Consider the following 21,568-nt stretch of genomic DNA (forward strand, 5'->3'; position numbering starts at 1 on the left):
CACCCAAACAATATTAACGGTTCATCTTATAAAAGTTAAATAAATAAATTAAGCACCTACGAGCTTTGTCACCTAAATATGCTCATAAGACCACTGGTAAAGCAGCGTTACCAACCATCCGTCACCCACGCTGGCACCCGGTGACGCCAGGTGACGCCATTAATGCGACGTTATCGGCGAAGAAATACCAGCGTTAGTCGCCAAATTGACGGAAAAAAAGAGAGGCGTGAGCGCGACGCGGAGGCTTCTTATTGGTTTCACTACATTTGCTTCTAGGTTAACTCCATTTGGGTTAGCTTTTTTTTCCTTTTTTTTCTTTTTTTGCTGTTGAGCTTTATTTTTTTTTAACGATAATGGAAGAAGAGGAGAACTAGAAGATGAAGATGGAGGCCTGAGGTATTGATTAGGTTAAAAACAATTTATTTATTATTATTGTTTGGGCCAAAAACAATTTTTGGGCTATTTTTTTTTTCTATTTTATGAATATTAACTTTTTAATATTTAATAAAACATGTATTATTATTATTTTTTGGTTTTATTTGATAAATAGTATTCCGTATGATTTAGTTTATTTTACACAATGCAAATTTTTTTTTATCTATTTCATGAATATATTAACATTAATTTGATACTGAAATGAAGCATCATGGTTAATAAGGGTCGAAACCTGACACTGACACGTTTTAGGCAGATTACACTTTTTGATCAAAAGTGCATAATCTACCTGTTGCATTACATGCAGAGTTAAAATTGGTTTAATGAAAATTTTATTCAAAAAGAATACTAGAAAACACCGAATATCTCGTAATTCTAATTTTTTGAACCAAAATTAATACTCCTATACTTACTTTTATTTAAACCATGGACTAATATTGTCACTCGCTAACATTTTTTTAGTACTCAGTACGGAGTATTTCACTAACATTTTTTTTAGTACTCGCTAACATTTATTCCAAAAAAAGTTTTATTTTCATTCCGCCTCAAAATTCTTTCATTTGGCGCCCTCGACTCGAGTCATTACTACGGCGGCTATGGCGGACGACGACGGTAAGAATCAAAAGAAAGTAATCAAAGACGTCGGAAAACAACTTCTTTCTAAACATAAATGTCCTCACAAAGATCTCCTCGTTAAATTGCTCCAAGTAGGTTTTTCAATTTTCATAAATTTCACGCCATTATCATTCTAAATTTGTGTTATCTTCTACTATGTTTTTAATTTTTTACTATGAAATGTAGATCTAAATGTATTAAAGCTGATAGTGTACTATTTTTATCATATTCATAGTTAGGGTTTTGTGTACTAGGGTTTATTATAATCACGGCCAATTAAAATTGCTTCTATTGCGTTTATTGAACTTTTAATTATTGCTAATACATGCATGTTTGATGCCTTTTTTTTTTGAACGGCAATTATATATTTATATGTATATTTATATGTTTTTGATGACTTATTTGCACCGTTGCAAAACACCCCGTCTCGAGCCATCTCGACGCCCTTTGCGACGGTTTGGTGACTAGCCCGTCCCGTCTCGAAGAAAACCGTCTAATATAACAGTCAACGGTCAAAATTCGTGTCAAAGTTGGAAAAAATCAGGTCAAAGTCTATCAAAATTCGAAAAATAAAATCGGTCAAATTTGTCGTATTTTAGTTTGAGTTCTTTGTATTATATTAACGGTGATAGGAATTATGAGTACAAATTACTCCATTAAAGTTTTTGGCTTTAAAATATGTACACATATATACATTTATAAACTTATATATTTAAAAGTCAACTTTGGTCAACGTCCGTCTCGACCCCTGTCTCAAACGTCTCGACCTTTTTAGGACCCGACCGTCTCGACCCCGTCTCACGTCTTTTGGTTACACGCAATAGAAGCTTGTCATTAGTTGGACACATTTATAGGCTCTTAACCCAATAACATACACACACATAGATTTTTGATTATGATTAATGATTAATGAGTATATAATATATAATATATGAAGTGGTTGATGATGCTTACTTTGCAATTGCAATAATACGTTTGTTTGCACATTTTGGCTTTTGGCAGCAAGCATCAAAAGCATTGCCAGAGTTAAAGACACAATCAGATTCGCTAAGGCCTACTATAAAGCCGTTGAGTGATTCTATACTGAAGCATGGTTTGTTACATCAAAAGGATAAAGATGTTAGACTTTTGGTTACCGTTTGTGTATGTGAAATACTTCGGATCCTTGCCCCTGAACCTGGCTTTACTGATGAAGAGTTCAGGGTAAATAAATGGCTTTACTTTAAATTGATACTTTTGATTTTGATGAATGTTATACATTGCTGATGTCAAGTACTTATTTTTAGGATATATTTCGACTCTTAGTGGATATGTTTGCGGATCTTGCTGATACCAAAAGTCAGTATTACTACTCTAAAAGAGTGGAATTACTGGAGACTATTGCAAAATACAATTTCTGTGTGCGAATGCTAGATATAGGATGTGAAGATTTAATTCTAGAGATGTTCAATATATTTTTCAGTGTTATAAGGTACAGTTCTTTTTTCCCTTTTGTACAAGGGATATTTTTGTTTATTTTGTCTTGGTTGCTTCTATTGTTGTCATGAAATGTGGTATTCTTTTATCTTAGAGAGTTTACTATTGTGTTACGTAATCATGAGGTGTGGGTTTTAATTGGTTGAAGTCCTTTTATATATATATATATTTTTTTTGGACAACTGTTAGGATCACCGAGGGGGGACTTAACCACCCACGCGTTCATCTCCTACACAGTTATACCCCTAAAGTAACCGGTATGACGATGTCGTCAGGAAGAATACAACCGGAAATTTGTTCACAAAGCTTTTAGCTGGTAGCCGACATCTCAACCGGTCGTTTTACTTTATTGCCAGTTATCAGACCAAACAGATTCTCAAGTGCAGTGCCCTGAACGGCAGGCTGTGATAGAGAATGTTTGTATGCCGGCGGTGCAGCCTCCGCAAGGAGCTCAGTAAGCCATGCATTGGTGGCGGCCTTTGCAACACCATCGCTTCCTGTACCGATGTTTGGCAGGGAACTAGCCTTCAAGATGTCAGATCTTTGCAGCTGTTGTCTTCCTGCTAAATTAGTACCGTCGCCCAACATGGCCTTCAATTTCTTGATTACTTGCTTTTCGACATCAGCTGAGATCATCTTAGTGATCATTTCGGTGTTGTCATGGGATGATCCAATTCCGCTTGAACCACTAGTTTTGGGACCAGAGATGCTGAGATTCAATATTCTGCCACCAGTTGGTGATTTCTCCCGTGTATCCTCGTCACCGCCAGAAACATTCATCTAGTCATCAGGAAGTTTCACCGGAGTGTATGTGAGGAATGGATTGCTTCTGGGGTTTGGGGTGGTTCCACCGTCGGTGAGTTTTCTTTGTTCAAAATTGGTGGAACGACGTCAGACCTTCCTTTCTTGTTTTCCGTTTCGCTGCCTGGTTTCACTGGATTGTTCGTACCTTTAGGTGGTGCCATTTGATCAAACCAAAATCGTTATAGATGAAATAGATCTTGGATTTGAGTGTTTAATTGATGAAAAAGAGGGGATCGAATGTTTTAACTCCAATAACTGTGCAAACCCAATTTGAAATCTAGATTTCAAGGGCATAAACAATCGATGGGATTAACCTTATTCGATCGGGATCGAATAAGTTAATATCTTAAAAAGAAGATTAACTCTGATATCGACCGAAATCTTTATCGAAGTTAGATTTACAGCTGGAGAATGCTACAGTAAGAATTTGGGTAGAGTAACATTAATGCATCCAGTGTTGGTGCAATGAATGATTCTGTTCGTGTATTTATAGGTGTTATGAGGGAATGATGACATGACACATGTCCCTTTCATGGTTATAACAAACTTCACGAGATCCGAGGGTTGACGTGTCACCTGTCCCTTTCATTGGAATAACAATTAGATCCTAACAAACTTTACTAGATTCGTGGGCTGACGTGGCGTGCAACCTATTTAAGTGTTCGTTCCGGGATCACGCGTTTGTTCCGGGATGAGGTGTTTGTTCCGGGACCAAGTGTCTGTTCCGGGACCAAGTGTCTGTTACGGGACTTGGCGCTTCTCTTGGATAGATATGGCTACTCCGAGAGATTGTGACGAATCCGTCTATGGTGTGACGGAAGAATGTCTTGCTTTTGTTTGGGCAAAGAATTTTACCCGATGTTTATTTTAAGTGCTTCTTCACGGTATTCTTTTCTCCGAGTAGGATTGTAACCATTTCATAAATGATCTTATAAAGATCGTCAGGTGTCCGACATACTTGGTTCGGTAGGCCTTTATGTGATAATATGGTTCATAACCTCTTAATGCTTTGTACCCGGGATCACGCGTTTGTTCCGGGTAGGATGGGTGGCGTCACGACCAGCCTTTGTCCGGGATGCTTCTTCCCGGATGTGTACGTAAATAACCCTCCGGTTGGATTATTGAAGTGGGGCCCCTCGGGACCGATCACGTCGGTTATGTTCTAGGCCGGAACGTTGATCAATAATGTATTTTCGATACGGATCATTATGCTTATCATCAATGTGTATAACAGATTTCTGGATGATTTGACTTGTGTTATGGAATGTGATATGATCATAAACATATAGCTTCTTAAAAATATGAAATTTACACCTAGATATTGTCAGAATCGAATAAGTGAATCACTTGTTATGCTTATGTGAATGTTTTTAACGATTGTTGTCTAATGCTACTTAAAACAGGTCCAATTGGTAATTTAAAATGACTTCTGAACATAAGAACTTGAAATCTGGAAAATTCATGTTTAGTAAATAACGTTTCATGTAGGACATGTGCCGTGTAGGTTTATACTTTTTCAGATAATCGCGAGTGAAAATGGACACTCGAACTTGGACCAAGTTTGTCCCGAGTCCACAACAAATGGCAGAAAGTGAATTGTATGTTGATTTAAGACTTTCACTTTTAGAAAATGAATACTTACATGTTTAGGAACATTTGTTTATTGTATGTCAACTTGTGAAACCTTTTACATTAGGAGCTATAAGGGTCAAAACATGATAACTCTAGAATCTGACCGAATCAGGACACCAGACTTTTGTGGCTAAACTGTACGAATTGGATACACAAAAAACTTAGATCTTTTTACAGGTGAAACTTTAGTATGTTCTTGACCACCTCCTACTGGCCTTGTATGTTTTTCATTTTTCTAGAATTAGTTTTAGAATTTACAAAACTGACGCGCATGCTGAAAACTGATACGTGCAATGTGAACTGTAAATGTGTTTCTGTAAATGTGTGGACCATATAGCCTAGGTTTCTAGAGGGATATAAAGTATACCTACTGACATACATATATACATACATACATACTTAGCTTTTTTTAATGGGGAGACAGTGGACCAATAAGCTAGTTGTCCCAACCAAGAGAGGAGCTAACCTCTTATCTTAAAGGCTATCGATTTTCTCTTCACGGAACAAGGAAGATCAGATGTCACACTGGAAAGCTATCCAAAGAGCGATTGAGAATCTCGAGAACCTTTCTAAACGTCTGTCTTCTCGGAACTATTTATGAAATATAAAACTCATTTTTAAATGTTGAAGTTCTAACTAATTTTCTAGAATTAATCTTTACATAATTTTTATAATTTTTGTCACCCAAACAATATTAACGGTTCATCTTATAAAAGTTAAATAAATAAATTAAGCACCTACGAGCTTTGTCACCTAAATATGCTCATAAGACCACTGGTAAAGCAGCGTTACCAACCATCCGTCACCCACGCTGGCACCCGGTGACGCCAGGTGACGCCATTAATGCGACGTTATCGGCGAAGAAATACCGGCGTTAGTCGCCAAATTGACAAAAAAAAAGAGAGGCGTGAGCGCGACGTGGAGGCTTCTTATTGGTTTCACTACATTTGCTTCTAGGTTAACTCCATTTGGGTTAGCTTTTTTTTCCTTTTTTTTTTCTTTTTTTGCTGTTGAGCTTTATTTTTTTTTAACGATAATGGAAGAAGAGGAGAACTAGAAGATGAAGATGGAGGCCGGAGGTATTGATTAGGTTAAAAACAATTTATTTATTATTATTGTTTGGGCCAAAAACAATTTTTGAGCTATTTTTTTTTCTATTTTATGAATATTAACTTTTTAATATTTAATAAAACATGTATTATTATTATTTTTTGGTTTTATTTGATAAATAGTACTCCGTATGATTTAGTTTATTTTACACAATGCAATTTTTTTTTTTATCTATTTCATGAATATTAACATTAATTTGACACTGAAATGAAGCATCATGATTAATGAGGGTCGAAACCTGACACTGACACGTTTTAGGCAGATTACACTTTTTGATCAAAAGTGAATAATCTACCTGTTGCATTACATGCAGAGTTAAAATTGGTTTAATGAAAATTTTATTCAAAAAGAATACTAGAAAACACCGAATATCTCGTAATTCTAATTTTTTGAACCAAAATTAATACTCCTATACTTACTTTTATTTAAACCATGGACTAATATTGTCACTCGCTAACATTTTTTTAGTACTCAGTACGGAGTATTTCACTAACATTTTTTTTAGTACTCGCTAACATACTTTTATTCCAAAAAAAGTTTTATTTTCATTCCGCCTCAAAATCTTTCATATGGCGCCCTCGACTCGAGTCATTACTACGGCGGCTATGGCGGACGACGACGGTAAGAATCAAAAGAAAGTAATCAAAGACGTCGGAAAACAACTTCTTTCTAAACATAAATGTCCTCACAAAGATCTCCTCGTTAAATTGCTCCAAGTAGGTTTTTCAATTTTCATAAATTTCACGCCATTATCACTACCTGTCTAAATTTGTGTTATCTTCTACTATGTTTTTAATTTTTACTATGAAATGTAGATCTAAATGTATTAAAGCTGATAGTGTACTATTTTTATCATATTCATAGTTAGGGTTGTGTGTACTAGGGTTTATTATAATCACGGCCAATTAAAATTGCTTCTATTGTGTTTATTGACCTTTTAATTATTGCTAATATATGCATATTTGATGCCTTTTTTTTTGAACGGCAATTATATATTTATATGTTTTTGATGACTTATTTGCACTGTTGCAAAACACCCCGTCTCGTGCCGTCTCGACTCGGTTTGGTGACTAGCCCGTTCCCGTCTCGAAGAAAACCGTCTAATATGACAGTCAGCGGTCAAAATTCGTGTCAAAGTTGAAAAAAATCAGGTCAAAGTCTCTCAAAATTCGGAAAAGCCAGAAAGTCAGTAAAATCGGTCAAATTTATCGTATTTTAGTTTGAGTTCTTTGTATTATATTAACGGTGATAGCAATTATGAGTACAAATTAGTCCATTAAAGTTTTTGGCTTTAAAATATGTACACATATATACATTTATATACTTATATATTTAAAAGTAAACTTTGGTCACCGTCCGTCTCGACCCCCATCTCAAACGTCTCGACCCCGTCTCACGTCTTTTGGTTACACGCAATAGAAGCTTGTCATTAGTTGGACACATTTATAGGCTCTTAACCCAATAACATACACACACATAGATTTTTGATTATGATTAATGATTAATGAGTATATAATATATAATATATGAAGTGGTTGATGATGCTTACTTTGCAATTGCAATAATACGTTTGTTTGCACATTTTGGCTTTTGGCAGCAAGCATCAAAAGCATTGCCAGAGTTAAAGACACAATCAGATTCGCTAAGGCCTACTATAAAGCCGTTGAGTGATTCTATACTGAAGCATGGTTTGTTACATCAAAAGGATAAAGATGTTAGACTTTTGGTTACCGTTTGTGTATGTGAAATACTTCGGATCCTTGCCCCTGAACCTGGCTTTACTGATGAAGAGTTCAGGGTAAATAAATGGCTTTACTTTAAATTGATACTTTTGATTTTGATGAATGTTATACATTGCTGATGTCAAGTACTTATTTTTAGGATATATTTCGACTCTTAGTGGATATGTTTGCGGATCTTGCTGATACCAAAAGTCAGTATTACTACTCTAAAAGAGTGGAATTACTGGAGACTATTGCAAAATACAATTTCTGTGTGCGAATGCTAGATATAGGATGTGAAGATTTAATTCTAGAGATGTTCAATATATTTTTCAGTGTTATAAGGTACAGTTCTTTTTTCCCTTTTGTACAAGGGATATTTTTGTTTATTTTGTCTTGGTTGCTTCTATTGTTGTCATGAAATGTCGTATTCTTTTATCTTAGAGAGTTTACTATTGTGTTACGTAATCATGAGGTGTGGGTTTTAATTGGTTGAAGTTCTTTTTTAAATTTTTTTTTTGGACAGCTGTTAGGATCACCGAGGGGGGACTTAACCACCCACGTGTTCATCTCCTACACAGTTATACCTGCCCCCAACTGCGTGCCCAAGAGGAAACCCGCACCAATCCCATACGGGGCATGGACGGTAAAACCCCCTTCCCCTTTACCCCCAACGCGATGTGAGAAAGGTTCCATGGGTGGAACTTCATGGCAGTTCCATGTTTTCCCCTCCCCTTTACGTTGGTTGATGCTCTTATCTAGATTATTCTGTGAGCATATAGAATTGCAGTATGAAAGGCAAACATTACTCTATATATTTCGACTATATATTTGCTTTTCACAAAGGAGTGAAACCAGTTAGAAATATGGGATAAATAAAAATTACTCTTTTTTAGGTATGTAATTGAGACTAATTATGATGTTATATGGTTACTTTGCAGGAAAGAACATTCTTCGAATGTATTTGGTGCAATGTCATCAATAATGTCAGCTATTGTTCAAGAGAAATGTTCTCAAGGACTTTTAGAAGTCATTTTTCGCAGTCTTCTAAAGGACAAAAAGGTAACTTACCAGTATCATAGTTACCTGCAGTTTATTCATCATCGTATTATATTTATGTGTTCACTTCAAGGAATTAGTTTAAATTGCCATTTCTTTGTGCGTGACTGCGTGTAAAGAATTTTATAGAATTCAGTTATACAATTAGTAAAGAAGATTTGCATTAGTTTATGTTATAGGGGAAACAGTTTTAGGCATATCTTGTTCTCTTGTGTACTTAAGAGGAATCCTTGTTTAAACTAATCCTGTAAGTAATATGGTATATCGTGGTGAATTAATGTAAAATGAGTGGCTTTAAGTAAATGTTTCTGTGCTCGGTATATTTAATAACTTACTATCGTCACGATAATTTTTGATTATATTCAATATACTAGTAATTCAATTTAAGTAGATATTTTTTTGAACATTATCACAAATGCTTTTAGTATCTGAACATACATGGTATGTGACAGACACATTGGAAAAACCTATTAATTATGAGCAAAGAAATGGAGCTAAGATATATTTGAATAATCGTCAATAAAGGAAGAAAACTGTTTCTCTTTTTTATATAAATTAAGCTAATCATTTGATTTAAATTATGTCATCTGTATTAGTTATGCTGGTACTAATAGTTTTTTCTATGCCTCCCTGTAAATATTCACTTTTTTCGCAGGATACATTTTCGGCTTCTTATCAGCTTGCTGTGTCTGTTATTGAAGATTGCAATGCTGTATCTGTTACTGAAGATCGCGATCAGGCATTTCAACCGTTGGTTTGTCGTTTCTTGAACCGTTGCATCTTGAACCGAGACAGTGTAAATAGTGTGCTAAAAGAATCATACCATGCTATAATATATGAAATCTTCCAGTGTGCTCCCGAAATGCTTATTGCTGTTGTACCAAACTTAACTCAGGAACTACTTGTATGTGAACCTCTTTTGTAAATTCAAAATTTTCTTAAATTGTACTACTATTCAGTCTTACATACAGCAGACAGTTATTAGGGATATAATCATATAAACATATCCTTTTGTCATCCACAGACTGATCAGATTGATACTCGGATAGCAGCAATAAAGTTTGTCGGGAAACTTTTTTCGATCCCAGGACGCCATGTTGCCCAAGAGTACCCCCATCTTTTTATAGAATTTGTGAATAGATTTTCTGATAAATCTGCTGAAGTTAGACTTAATGCCGTATCCTGCGCCAAATCTTTTATCTTGACTAATCCATCAGGGGAAGAATCCACTGCAGTTGTCTGTAAGTTAGCATCTTTCAAAGTTTATATATGATAATCACTATACCTGGCAAACGGGTCAGGTTGGGTCGGTTTGGGTAACAGTCCAAAATGGTTTTGGGTTGAAATGGGTCATGGGTCAAACGGGTAAATTTTTTAAACGGGCCAGGTTGGTTTGGTTTGGGTAACAGGTCGAAACGGGTAATGGGTCAAATAGTCCAAACAGGTCATATACCTTTACATTTGTTTTTTTTACATTTATTATATTGTTTTAGTTATTATTAATATTTGAATATTTATTATATATAAGAAAATATTAATAATTGATATAACCATTAATGCTTTCATAAATGATTGACTGATGAATCTTGTTATGCTCGACCCATTTGACCCATTCACAAGACCCATTTGACCTGTCTCTATTTATTGAACTTTAGGATTTGATTCCCGTTTGACCCGTTCTTTATATTTTGTATAACACCCAATAGGTTGAAGAAAAACTCATTGGACCTTTTTTGTAAGTTTTGGTTTACATTGTCAGGCCTAATTTTTTCTAATTTTTTCAAGACCCAGTTGACCCGAAAGCTTGACCCTTTGACCCAAATATAAAAGTATGGGTCTCAATTGCCAGGTATAGTAATCACTAATAGATTCTATGTTTATGGTAATTCGTTTTACTTGTGTTTAACTGAATGAGCAGCTGCTCTTGAAGGACGCCTTTTAGACTTTGATGATAAAGTGAGAATACAAGCGGTTGCTGTGGTTTGTGATCTTACCAAGTCTACTGTCAGACCTATACCACCTGAATTGATAGCTCAAGCAGCTAAAAGATTACGCGATAAGAAGGTTTCGTTTTTTTTACAAAATAATTTCAATTGATTACCAAGTTGTCTGATGATTGTTATTGTTTGTTTTCTTTTGAAGGTATTTGTTAGAAAGAAAGCTATGAAAATGCTACTTGATGTGTATCATCATTATTGTATTAGATGTTCTGAAGGCATCATCAAGTTGAGTGCCGTCTTTGAAGAAATACCTTGTGGTATTCTGATGCTTTGCTATGATAAAGACTTGGAATTTGGGTATCTTTTTTTCACGTCCGGTTGCCATTAGTTATAGTTGTACATTTGTTATTTCTGCAAGGTTGCAAAAATCGCTACTCGGGGCTCAGTCGGGACATTTTAGGGAGTACTCAGCAACTCGGGGAGTACTAGGATGTTGACTAAGTTTTACTTTTTGACCACTTTTGACAGATTTTCCGAGTAATCCCGAGTTTTGGCTGAGTTTTGACCGATTTTCCGAGTAATCCCGAGTTTTGGCCGAGCTTGACCAAGTTTGACCGAGTAATTCCGGGTTCTGAAACACTTTTATGTGATATCTGTACCTCAGGCTTCAGAATATAGAGCGTGTACTCGAAGAGGATTTGTTTCCGGTTTCACTTTCAGTTGAGGAGAGGGTTCGACACTGGCTTTTCTTGTATTCACATCCAGTATCTGCTAATCAAAACGGATTCTTCACCTCTGCTCATGAGAAGGCGTTGAGTGCTGTTTTGAGTCAGAAGAAAAGGTATGTTATAACCAAAAGTTTCTTTGGGAATCGGGTTGAAACTGGACCGGATCAAAGCATAATTAAAACTGAAACCAGAAGATATTAGAACCATAAAATGAACTGATCTAAACTGCTTCCTAACCAAATTGACAACCAGTTTTGAAGGATATTGAACCTAGCATCGAATTGAAAACCTGTGTTTGGAAAAATCTAGAACGAGAACCGAATCAAACGTAGCTGGTTCTACTGTGGTTAGGTCTGATTGGTTCGGTCCTTTGCTTTGTTCGTGTTGGTCGAGTTTAGCTCACATAATAAACAAACTTATTACAAGCTTATTTTTGTTTCAGGTTGCAAAGTGAGATGCAAAGTTACCTGGATCTTCGAACAAGTGGAAAGGTCTACACTGTTACACTATTGTATGCTGAATGATTCAACACTGAAATTTCATATATAACAAAAACTCTATCTTAAACACATGCCTTAGTCTAACTTAATTTGAAAACTGATTACTATAACATGTGATACATGGTATAAATTTGCCCTCCTGGTCCGTCAAGGCGCTTATATATTATCAGGATTACCATATATTAGCTCTAGCACCCTTTTATTTGCTTTTCTGTGTAAGTTTGATTACTAATGTTATTTTAGTAGATAAATTTTTGAATTCAACAAAGTCAGTAAATTTTAATGATTTAGTGTCGTTTCAGAAATTGCAATGCAGGCACGCTATTTTAGGCAAATGCTTGGAGCTGACGATATCTATATTGATTTATCAAAAAATTAAAAAATTGATATAATATGCTATTTGTTCAAGATCTTGAATGAAGTTACTTAAAAAACTTTGACATTTTTCGGAAGTTTATGTATTTTTTTGCTATTAATTATACTTGTTTAATTATAATTATTATAGCGTTACTTTTGAATATATACTTGTTTAATTATATCGAGGGGAACCTGACACAACTTCAGAGTTGTGACATATCTTGTAGCTGATCAAAAGTCTTTATTTATCTATTCTGTAATCTTCAATCTGCTGCTATTTTCGCTGTTTATGGACTTCTAAAGGAATTGGCATAAATTGTAGCTACACCTGGTGGAACTATTGTGTTTATCTGAATAGTACCTTTCATATAATTATCATGATAAAAAAAACTGTCCTATCCAGTGTATCCACTTTATTGCTAATATTAATTCTAATTTTCTAATTGCACATCTTCTTTGTCATATATGATCTGTGGTTGCAGCAGAATGTGTCTGATAAAGCGGAAGAAAGGATGCAAAAGTTGTTTACAAAAATGTCGACATGCTTTCCCGTACCAATAAAGGCAGAAGAGTGTTTTCGTAAGTTACATTTGCTTAAAGATGATGATCTTCATAATACCCTGAAGGAGATTTTACTTGAATTGAAGTTTGAAAATGCACAGACTATCAGAGTGAGTTCTTTTTTTTGCTATCAAGATACGTGGTATATAAGTTTGTTTCTATTCGTAATTGAAAGTGTATAGTTTGCTAATTAGTTTATGATTTTACTTCACTGCAACGTTTGCCCAGTATTTGAAGTGTAGTTTCTGATTTGTTATTATAATAGTTATTTTTAACTTTAATTAGTTGAAGATTGGAGATGCACCTTGAACAAATGTGCCAAAATTAACAAAGCTGCAAAACATAGAAATACAAATAAAGTGTATTTGTTTTTTTGTTGTTGTTATATTTAATTCTTGTTGAATTTGGATTGAACTTCTTAGTTTTTGCTGGTTGTCAACACGTAATTTATGTCTGAATTCTAATGACTAAAGTTGTTTTCTTTTTGAAGGAAAATTTTGTCAAGAAGATGAAAGACATGCATGTGGATTCTGAGTTTCTACAGTCACTTGTTACAAAATGTCAATATAATATCTTCAGCTCTGATCATGTTAGCTGTATACTTGATCATCTTTGTGAAGACACTTTTGGGGAGCCGAACCTGAAAAATGCTTGTGTGACACTTCTCATGGTATGGGACACTGATCTTTAATGCGATCAGAAATAGTTTAATTAGCACGTATGGGCTATGTTTTGAATTTTTTTTTTCTCTCTCAAACTATTACTTTTAAATTTTTCTATCTCCACTTTAGTGGAATTGGGTGTTGTTGTTGTTGTTGTTGTTGTTGTTGTCGTCGTCGTCGTCGTCGTCGTAGTCGTCGTCGTCGTCGTCGTCGTCGTCGTCGTCGTCGGTGTCGGTGTTTTGGTGGTGGTGTTGGTGGTGGTGGTGGTGTTGTTGTTGGTGTTTGGTGTGGTTGTTGTTGTTGTTGTTGTTGTTGTTGTTGTTGTTGTTGTTGGTGGTGGTGGTTGGTGGTGGTGGTGGTGGTGGTGGTTGGTGGTTGGTGGTTGTGGTTGGTGTTGTGGTTGTGGTTGTTGTTGTTGTTGTTGTTGTTGTTGTTGAAACAAGGGACTGATTTTTGTTTGTCATTACCTTTTTAGATCATACAAAATGATCATAGCTGTCCATGTATTCTTTACTAACAGTAGAATTTTTAGATATTATCGTCAAAACTTCACCACACACACACACACACACACACACACACACACTTTGTAAAGTTTAGGGTAGACTAGTCAGTCGCTCCATCTGTATGTCAGTATGAGTATAGATGTAGCAATTTCTTTTAATAACTAGTGAACTAAATATTTCTTCTTAATAGGTTATTGTTAATGCTTTCCCGCAACTTCTGAGAGGTTCAGAAGAGCAATTTTGCATGCTGTTATTAGAAGAAAATTCCAATTTTCGTAATGAGTTGCTTCAAATGTTAGCTAAAGCTGGACCTCATATCTCTGTCGACCTCAGGTAATCTAGTTGCAGCTTTCTCTGAGTGCCTTTCTATTCTATTTTAGATAACTATGAAATAATTTGGTTTCTATTGATTATAATTCTTCACGTTCAGTTAAGTTTTTTTTTTTTTTTTTTTTTTTGTTGTGTTATGTTTAGTGTTATCTACCCTTTCTTAGAGAGGATCTGTTTGAGCGGAACTCGTGCTCAGGCCAAGCTTGCAATTTCTGCAATTAGTGAATTAGTAGTTACATCCAAGGAGTTCACTTTCTCATGCCTGTGCAAGGTTTGATAATACTATTTCAAATCAAAAAATGATATCAGTGGCTTATCTACATATGTTTATCAGCTTTTGTAAACTCATACGCTTGCAATAAGTAATGCTGACGTTATACAAAGGACCATAATTTGACTGTTGATTTTCTAGACACTTGTAGATGCTCTTGAAAGTGAGCAGAATACCCCTACAGTTTTGCAGTCTTTGGGCTGCATGGCTCAGCATTCTGTTTCCGCATTTGATTCCCATTCCGAAGAGATCACTCGGTATATCATCGATAAAATCATTCTAGAAAAAGAGGTAATTTTTTTCCTTCTATTTTTCCATACTAAATTGTCTTCGTAGTCTTTTTTTATATACATATGCTATATAATTTTTACCTTATTTATTTTCCTAGGTTGGAATGTGTGATATAGTTTCATCCAATGATTCATCTGACTGCACTACATCTTGCGACTTGAAGGTGAACACTGTTATTAGGCGCACACTTTCGTTTTATTCACGACGTTCTGCATGGTTTTTGATATATAAAGGATTTCATGACTGTTTTATTGTTAAGTTGTGAACTAAAAATATTGTATAGCATAACAAAGATGTTTAAACGTGACATGACATGTATTCTAAAATTTTGTCACTAAACAGTTATCTAATGCATATACTTGTAGCCCTCATTATCTTCGTAATTGGTTTGTTGCTTCTTTCAGATTTTTGGACTTAAGACACTCGTCAAAAGCTTTTTGCCACATCAACGTAAAACATGTATCACTCGTCAAATTGATGAAGTGCTCGACGTTATATCGCAGATGCTTCAAAGGGCTGAGGTTTCTAAAGGTAGACTCTACAGGTGCGTATTCGTCAGAATTGAGCAAAGTTTTGTTTGCTTATTTACTTTAAAAAGTAGATACTTTCATACATATGGAATTACTGAAATCGTTTTGCATGGTGGAAACTGTGCAACATGAGCTACATAACATAAGCTTTTTAAGGATGCAACATTAAATCTTTTATGCCAAAATAGTCGTAGGGTATATTATCGGGTTAATGTACTACAGAAGCTTGATTTGGTTCAAAAAGTAACTTGGCTTCAAATAAGAATAAAGATTATAGAGTTTGATGATAATAATGCCTTCTATAGTTGGTCAAGTTTGCATTATTGGAATGATGGAGTTTTAGACCTTCCTTTTGTTTAAAACAGTGAAAGTAGCACGGATCATCTTAGATTAGCTGCAGCGACATCTGTTCTTCGGCTTTCCCAAATATGGGACCCGCATATACCACCTGACATCTACCGCCAAACAGTGTTAATGGCCAAGGTTTGAGTCTTTACCCTTCTATATACACGGATCTTCCTATACGTTTACTATTTTTATCTATTTGTTTTGTACAGTACTACTTTTCCTCGAAAGATGAATGGCTTCTATTGAATCTTTTCAGGATCCTTCTTCTATGGTACGGAAATCATTCCTCGAGAAAACATTCAAGCTTTTGAAGAACAATGTCCTTCATTGTAAATATATATGCGCTTTTGCACTGGCTGCTTCTTCACAAAAAGATGATGTATTTACTCTTGGCTTAATCACATGTTAATGTTTTTCATGTGTTTTATTCTAATATACTGTTCTTTTCTTAGTCGCTAAGTTATATGGCCGAGATTATCAAAAACCGTCACAAAGAAGCTAAAGTGCCCAAGAGCACTACAGTTAAGCGTGATGCGACCAACGATCCCGTTTGTGCAGTGATATTTTTGATCCACATTCTTGCCCATGATACTGCTTTTCCAGCCCAAGATTCTGAAAATGAAGAAATTATTGGATCGTTTTTCAGGTATGTTAGCAGGTATCAGTTAACTTCACTACAAATCCTTTATGTGAAGTCCTTTCAATGGGTTGTAATTTTGACCCATTTGATTCATACAACCTATACCAATGAGTATATGTAACACAACATTGTTAAAAAATGTTCAAAGTATTTTTTGAACAAATAATATTACACGTAAATCCATCCTTACCCAACCTATGCCAAAAATGCCCATTTTTTAGCTCACTGATGTATCCACCTCTACCTTTTATGACCCACTCCCTGCTGTTTTTCAGCCCGGTTGTTTTTACCATGGAGGCGCTACTCAACCCTTTATTTGTAGATGGTGATATGGATCGTATCCGTTCAGTTGTTTCTGATATGCATAACATTTTTAATGCTATAAAGAGGGCTGAAGATGCACTTGATGTTCACAAGACTTCAGTAAGTTTTGTGGTATTTTGCATTACTTACTAGTTTAGTAGTTTATGATAAGCAAATTTATTTATCCACTATCGTGCAGCGGCTGCATATTCTTGCTAACTTGGGAGCCAAATATTTGGTTGAAAAACATAGTATTAGTGGAATGTCTGTGTCACACACTTCAACCAATATCTTACTGCCTTCATCGCTATTCAGGAAAAGTAATCAGAAACAGGCAAGTGTACATAAACTATACATTCTTAACTTCATGGTTGCAAACGGCGGTTTGGTGACTAGGCCATCCTGATTCGAAGAAAAACGTTTAATAAGTCGGGCAACGGTCAAAAGTTGGGTCATATTTGGTCAATGTCAGTCAAAAGTCGACTTTTTGTCTGGCCTTGTAGTGTACAAGAAAATCTCAAACGCAGTTAAAAATTAGTTGGGAAAAACCTAGACTTACATAATATCCCTTAAGGATACATTATTTAATACACTATAATTATGGAAAACATTATAAAAAAACCTATATATTTTTATTTAACTAACAACACATTATCGTATCTGTAAATCATTTATTTTTTTTAAAATATTTATGTTTGAAATAGTTATATTTAAAAGTCAACGTTGGTCAACGCCCGACTAGACCTTTCAAGGTCCTGACCGAATCGTGTTTTTTGTGTCGTGTTTTTTGCAACCTTGCTTATGAAACTGAATGATGCTGCAAGATGTGATAATAACAATATATGTGTGTATATTTTAGTCTTCTAGAAATCAATGTAAGGGTGTTCGGAAAAGTGTAGAAGATGTTTCAGCTTCTGATGGTGACTTGCACAAAAGAAGCAAGAGTAGTCTAAATTCACATACAAGAAAACCACATGAAAAACAGATTGTATCATCAGGTGAAAGAGAGATTCATGATTTTACTTCTCCCGAATCAATCACGTGTCAAGGTTTGCTTTATCGAGTGTGTAGTAATGTTTTGTTTTACCAAACTTCTAAAATGCGAAAGTCTGTGCTAATTACATTTTTTTTTTCAATTGTGACGCAGATAAACTTTCGTTATCTCCGATGGACGATTCTTGGTGACTCTCTTTACAGCTGAGTTTCAGATACTCATAGGATAAGGTATACTCTTGTTATGTCCACCGTTGTAAAAGTCAGTCAACGTGTCGGTTTGGGGACTAATCCGTCTCGACTCGCCTAAAAACGCCTTAAAATTCGGTCAACACTAAAAAGTCGGGTCAAAGTTGGTCGAAGTCAGGTTGAGTCAGGTCTGAGCACTGAAATTAGATTTGTGCTATATATCTATGTGTTAAATATCTAAGTTTTATGTTTGATATACATGTGTAATATATATGTCTAATTTAGTTATTTCTTAAAGTCAATGTTGGTCAATGCCCGACTCGTCCTCGACTCGACCGAATCGCCCCACCGGGGTCCCAATCGACTCGTTTCCCATTTGCGACTCTTACAACCTTGGTTATGTCCAATTAATGCGTTAAGTAAATTATGAATTAGAATATAAGCAAAATGGCACCAAGAAAAGCATTGATATTTCAAACAACAAAGTTATTGTCTTCTACAGTTCTACCTATAACATAATTGGCAATGCTGACATGGCATTAATTGTTTTACTTCATGTGTCATTGTAGTGCTTCACACTAAACTGTGACTTTCATTCTTTAACTGTATCTTATTCTATATTTCAATTCAGGTTTGCAGTACGAGATAGGGCAAAATCTTGCAAAGTAAATGCCGATTCATTGGTTATAACAAGTTGTGTAAAGCTAGCTAAAATTTTAACCTATATTGTAGTTGGTATGCTATCATGTGTTGAGGCTAGAGTTAATTATGAATTTGACCGCTCATTAAGTTGACTCTCAAGAATGTTATTGTACATGACAAGTCCTTGTGGACATGTGTAAAAGTTCAAAATGTGTATTTTGCTGAAATGCACGCAGGGTTCTCTATGGTACTGTTTAAATTTGGCGAAACATGTCTATATGTTTTGGCTTGCATCTATCGTAAACATAAATGTCTCAAATCTGACCAATCCACTAAAAGATGTGTTGATTTGGTATGATGATATTCATTCTCAGTTCTCAAATATGGCGTGTTTATCGTGCGCTAAAAGCTAAGACGTTTATGATATACTTTCAAAGTTTCAATGTTTATAATCTTTTTCACTTCGATAGTTCGATTAAACAACTTGTAATGCAATGTACTCAACGCTTAGTAACATGTTATCTGTAATGAACACCAAAATCTGTTGGACATCAAAAGTAATGCTTATAAGGGTAATCAGATGGTGAAAATTCAAAATACATTTGTCAAACCAGCTATCTTCATATCAATTAGCCCTTCAATAGATATAATAGTACAATTGAAAAATGTTCATACTAGTTTGATGTTGAAGTATGAACAATGCATTCTAACGTTATCTTGTTTCTACGATTCATGAATGTTATGTCGGCCTCTTTCACTCCAGAAACCATTGTAGAGATTCATGCCAAGAAATACGTTGAGCAGGTTCATACCCGCCATGCCAGTTAGTGCAATTGGTAGCTCGATACCTTTCTCAAACTTGGACGCATCTTTGACTAGCTTGACCGTAATCAGCACATGAGATAAAAAACGCGCCAATACGAAAGTACTTATATTCAAAAACCATTCGATTTTCACAAACATGCTATTGCCATCATGTATGCCCGCCATCCGTCTCACTTTTCTCACATGAAGAAAAATCGAATGCAACTATTAATCAAAATCAAAGAAAGTATAAATTCATTACCAAAATGGCTACATCTATATCATCACAAAAGTCAAAACTTAAAAGTCAAAGACGCTTACCTCGCATATAAGAGTAAGGATGAGATAATTGATCGTGACATTTCGGTATAGTGCTAGAGTAAAGCATCCAAGGAGTATGAAATGATGCAATAGGATAGAAGGTATTCGTCCACTATATAATCCATAAAACAACATATCTAATTGATCGTACGCAAAATAGCCAGATGAAATGCACAACGCTGCATACGCCCATGGCCATGTAGCTTTAACGAGCTGTGAATGGTCAAGCAACTCATCTAAACCATTAGTCGTCAACTGTTTCACCAAAATGAACACCACTGTAAAGAAACAACACATTTAACTCTCCAAAGTTGAAATAACTTATTAAAGATAATCTTTAGCAATTTGCAGATCAACCCAATTTAATTCAACTTAATACATCAAAACAAGAGAACAAAGCATCATACTTTTTACATATTTTATATAAAAAAAGTAGTACCTGAAGCAGAGGTTAGTGAAGAATGAAGAAGAGAGACACATGTGTTGATCAAAATTGGGTCTCTTGATATAAATTTTCTGCAAACCCAATTGGCAGTTTGGTAAAACAAGAAGCCAAAAAGAAGTGGAAAAAGATCCGTACGTTTGTTGAACAGAATTTGAAAGAAAACAGAAATAGCCCACATAATAAGAGTAGCTGTGAAGAAAAAGAGAGCACCATCATTTATTGAATTTTTCTTTTTCTTGTGTTGATGATCATTTGCCATAATCCAAAAATTATTACAAGATTTTGGGTTGGTTTTTGTTGATGTGGTCTTATTCACTACTCCTAATTTTTTGTGCATTTAGTGCAAGTGTAGAGTATTAGTCATGATATTTAATCTAAAAGGTCAGCATGTGTGTTCTATTATATTACTACAATACTAAAAGCGAAGTACAGTATAAAAATTGCCGGTTTGAGTTAGTTTGAGTTATTTTGCATGTCGTTTTTACATTAAACGTCGATGTATTACATTGCATTGCATTTTGCTTTTCTAATACAAACGTTAGTCAACCTATAACAAGGCACTAACTAAACCCATTCCGACCCGTAATCCTACAAGTCCCGCAACAAATTAAGCACACACAAAAGTCTAAGTCTAGGCACCTATCTCAAGTCACCTAAATCCCTTAGACCATGCTCTGATACCACTTGTAACAACCCAAACCAAACCCCGACAAAACCCGTTAATTTTCACAACAAAAAAAAAAATTTCTGTTGCAGACCATCGGCGCGCCGCGCCATATGGCCCGCGCGCCGCGCCATATCTGGCTGTCCCCGGGACTTTTAAGTGCGAAAAAGATAAGCGAGTTCCCGACACATTTAACCAAAACGCTTTTAGACACAAGTTTATATATGTTAAACTAGCACATAACTAAGGTGTGAACGAGTTTTACAAAGCGGGGCCCACATCGACCCAAATTACCACTTAAGTACCAATTACACGTTTCTGACCATAAGACTTTTAATACACAATAAAGCCGAGCATGGCGATCGGGGATACGCTACCCAATCCTAAACAATCCAGAAGCAAGTCTCTAAGCAACTATGCAAGTCTTCTAGTCCTCGCGCTTACCCGAGCCACCGTCCGCATGCAATCTATAAAAAAAGTCAACAACGAGAGGGTAAGCTAACGCTTAGTGAGTGATAATATACTACATACATATATATGTATAAAATGAATACGCCACCCAAATAACAAATACCGCATACCGAACGTCCAAGCATAAAGGCAAGCTAGTCTAGGCGTACCGTACAAACACTAAGCACCAAGCTAATAATATCAACAAATATAAGTTCACAGTAACGATGTGAACGATGCC

General features: G+C 35.4%; 3 protein-coding genes across 3 annotated transcripts; 2 read left to right on the top strand and 1 right to left on the bottom strand.

Moving 5' to 3' along the window:
* The first annotated feature begins 1,022 nt into the window (after positions 1-1,022).
* On the top strand, positions 1,023-2,672 carry LOC139868359 (sister chromatid cohesion protein PDS5 homolog B-like). Its single transcript, XM_071856691.1, has 4 exons — positions 1,023-1,142; positions 2,053-2,253; positions 2,337-2,521; positions 2,621-2,672. The coding sequence occupies exons 1-4, from the start codon at positions 1,032-1,034 to the stop codon at positions 2,670-2,672; spliced, it is 549 nt and encodes a 182-aa protein (XP_071712792.1). The 5' UTR covers positions 1,023-1,031.
* Positions 2,673-6,615: 3,943 nt separating this feature from the next.
* On the top strand, positions 6,616-18,004 carry LOC139868360 (sister chromatid cohesion protein PDS5 homolog B). Its single transcript, XM_071856692.1, has 24 exons — positions 6,616-6,788; positions 7,670-7,870; positions 7,954-8,138; positions 8,735-8,855; positions 9,508-9,756; positions 9,877-10,093; positions 10,771-10,916; positions 10,995-11,149; positions 11,457-11,633; positions 11,963-12,011; positions 12,863-13,048; positions 13,429-13,608; positions 14,297-14,439; positions 14,581-14,707; positions 14,849-14,998; positions 15,096-15,161; positions 15,403-15,542; positions 15,894-16,011; positions 16,133-16,255; positions 16,329-16,522; positions 16,792-16,939; positions 17,019-17,153; positions 17,679-17,868; positions 17,967-18,004. Exons 1-24 carry the CDS (start codon positions 6,642-6,644, stop codon positions 18,002-18,004), a joined length of 3,585 nt encoding a protein of 1,194 aa, XP_071712793.1. The 5' UTR covers positions 6,616-6,641.
* A 1,228-nt stretch (positions 18,005-19,232) lies between these two features.
* Positions 19,233-20,472, bottom strand: LOC139868361 (uncharacterized). The gene is made up of 3 exons (XM_071856693.1): positions 20,208-20,472; positions 19,769-20,046; positions 19,233-19,672 (listed from the first exon to the last, which is right to left on the bottom strand). The coding sequence occupies exons 1-3, from the start codon at positions 20,470-20,472 to the stop codon at positions 19,367-19,369; spliced, it is 849 nt and encodes a 282-aa protein (XP_071712794.1). The 3' UTR covers positions 19,233-19,366.
* Between the last annotated feature and the right edge of the window lie 1,096 nt (positions 20,473-21,568).

Source organism: Rutidosis leptorrhynchoides, chromosome 9 (genome assembly GCF_046630445.1).
Source record: "Rutidosis leptorrhynchoides isolate AG116_Rl617_1_P2 chromosome 9, CSIRO_AGI_Rlap_v1, whole genome shotgun sequence".
Classification (NCBI taxonomy): domain Eukaryota; kingdom Viridiplantae; phylum Streptophyta; class Magnoliopsida; order Asterales; family Asteraceae; genus Rutidosis; species Rutidosis leptorrhynchoides.

Bases quoted from the DNA above. Each gene is read 5' to 3' on its own strand.
- LOC139868360 (XM_071856692.1), top strand. From the start codon at position 6,642: ATGGCGCCCTCGACTCGAGTCATTACTACGGCGGCTATGGCGGACGAC. The intron at 6,789-7,669 runs GTAGGTTTTTCA...GGCTTTTGGCAG, and splicing joins TCCTCGTTAAATTGCTCCAA to CAAGCATCAAAAGCATTGCC. The intron at 10,094-10,770 runs GTAAGTTAGCAT...CTGAATGAGCAG, and splicing joins AGAATCCACTGCAGTTGTCT to CTGCTCTTGAAGGACGCCTT.
- LOC139868359 (XM_071856691.1), top strand. From the start codon at position 1,032: ATGGCGGACGACGACGGTAAGAATCAAAAGAAAGTAATCAAAGACGTC. The intron at 1,143-2,052 runs GTAGGTTTTTCA...GGCTTTTGGCAG, and splicing joins TCCTCGTTAAATTGCTCCAA to CAAGCATCAAAAGCATTGCC. The intron at 2,254-2,336 runs GTAAATAAATGG...ACTTATTTTTAG, and splicing joins TTACTGATGAAGAGTTCAGG to GATATATTTCGACTCTTAGT.
- LOC139868361 (XM_071856693.1), bottom strand. From the start codon at position 20,472: ATGGCAAATGATCATCAACACAAGAAAAAGAAAAATTCAATAAATGAT. The intron at 20,047-20,207 runs GTACTACTTTTT...GTTTCTTTACAG, and splicing joins TTCACTAACCTCTGCTTCAG to TGGTGTTCATTTTGGTGAAA. The intron at 19,673-19,768 runs GTAAGCGTCTTT...TTTGATTAATAG, and splicing joins TCCTTACTCTTATATGCGAG to TTGCATTCGATTTTTCTTCA.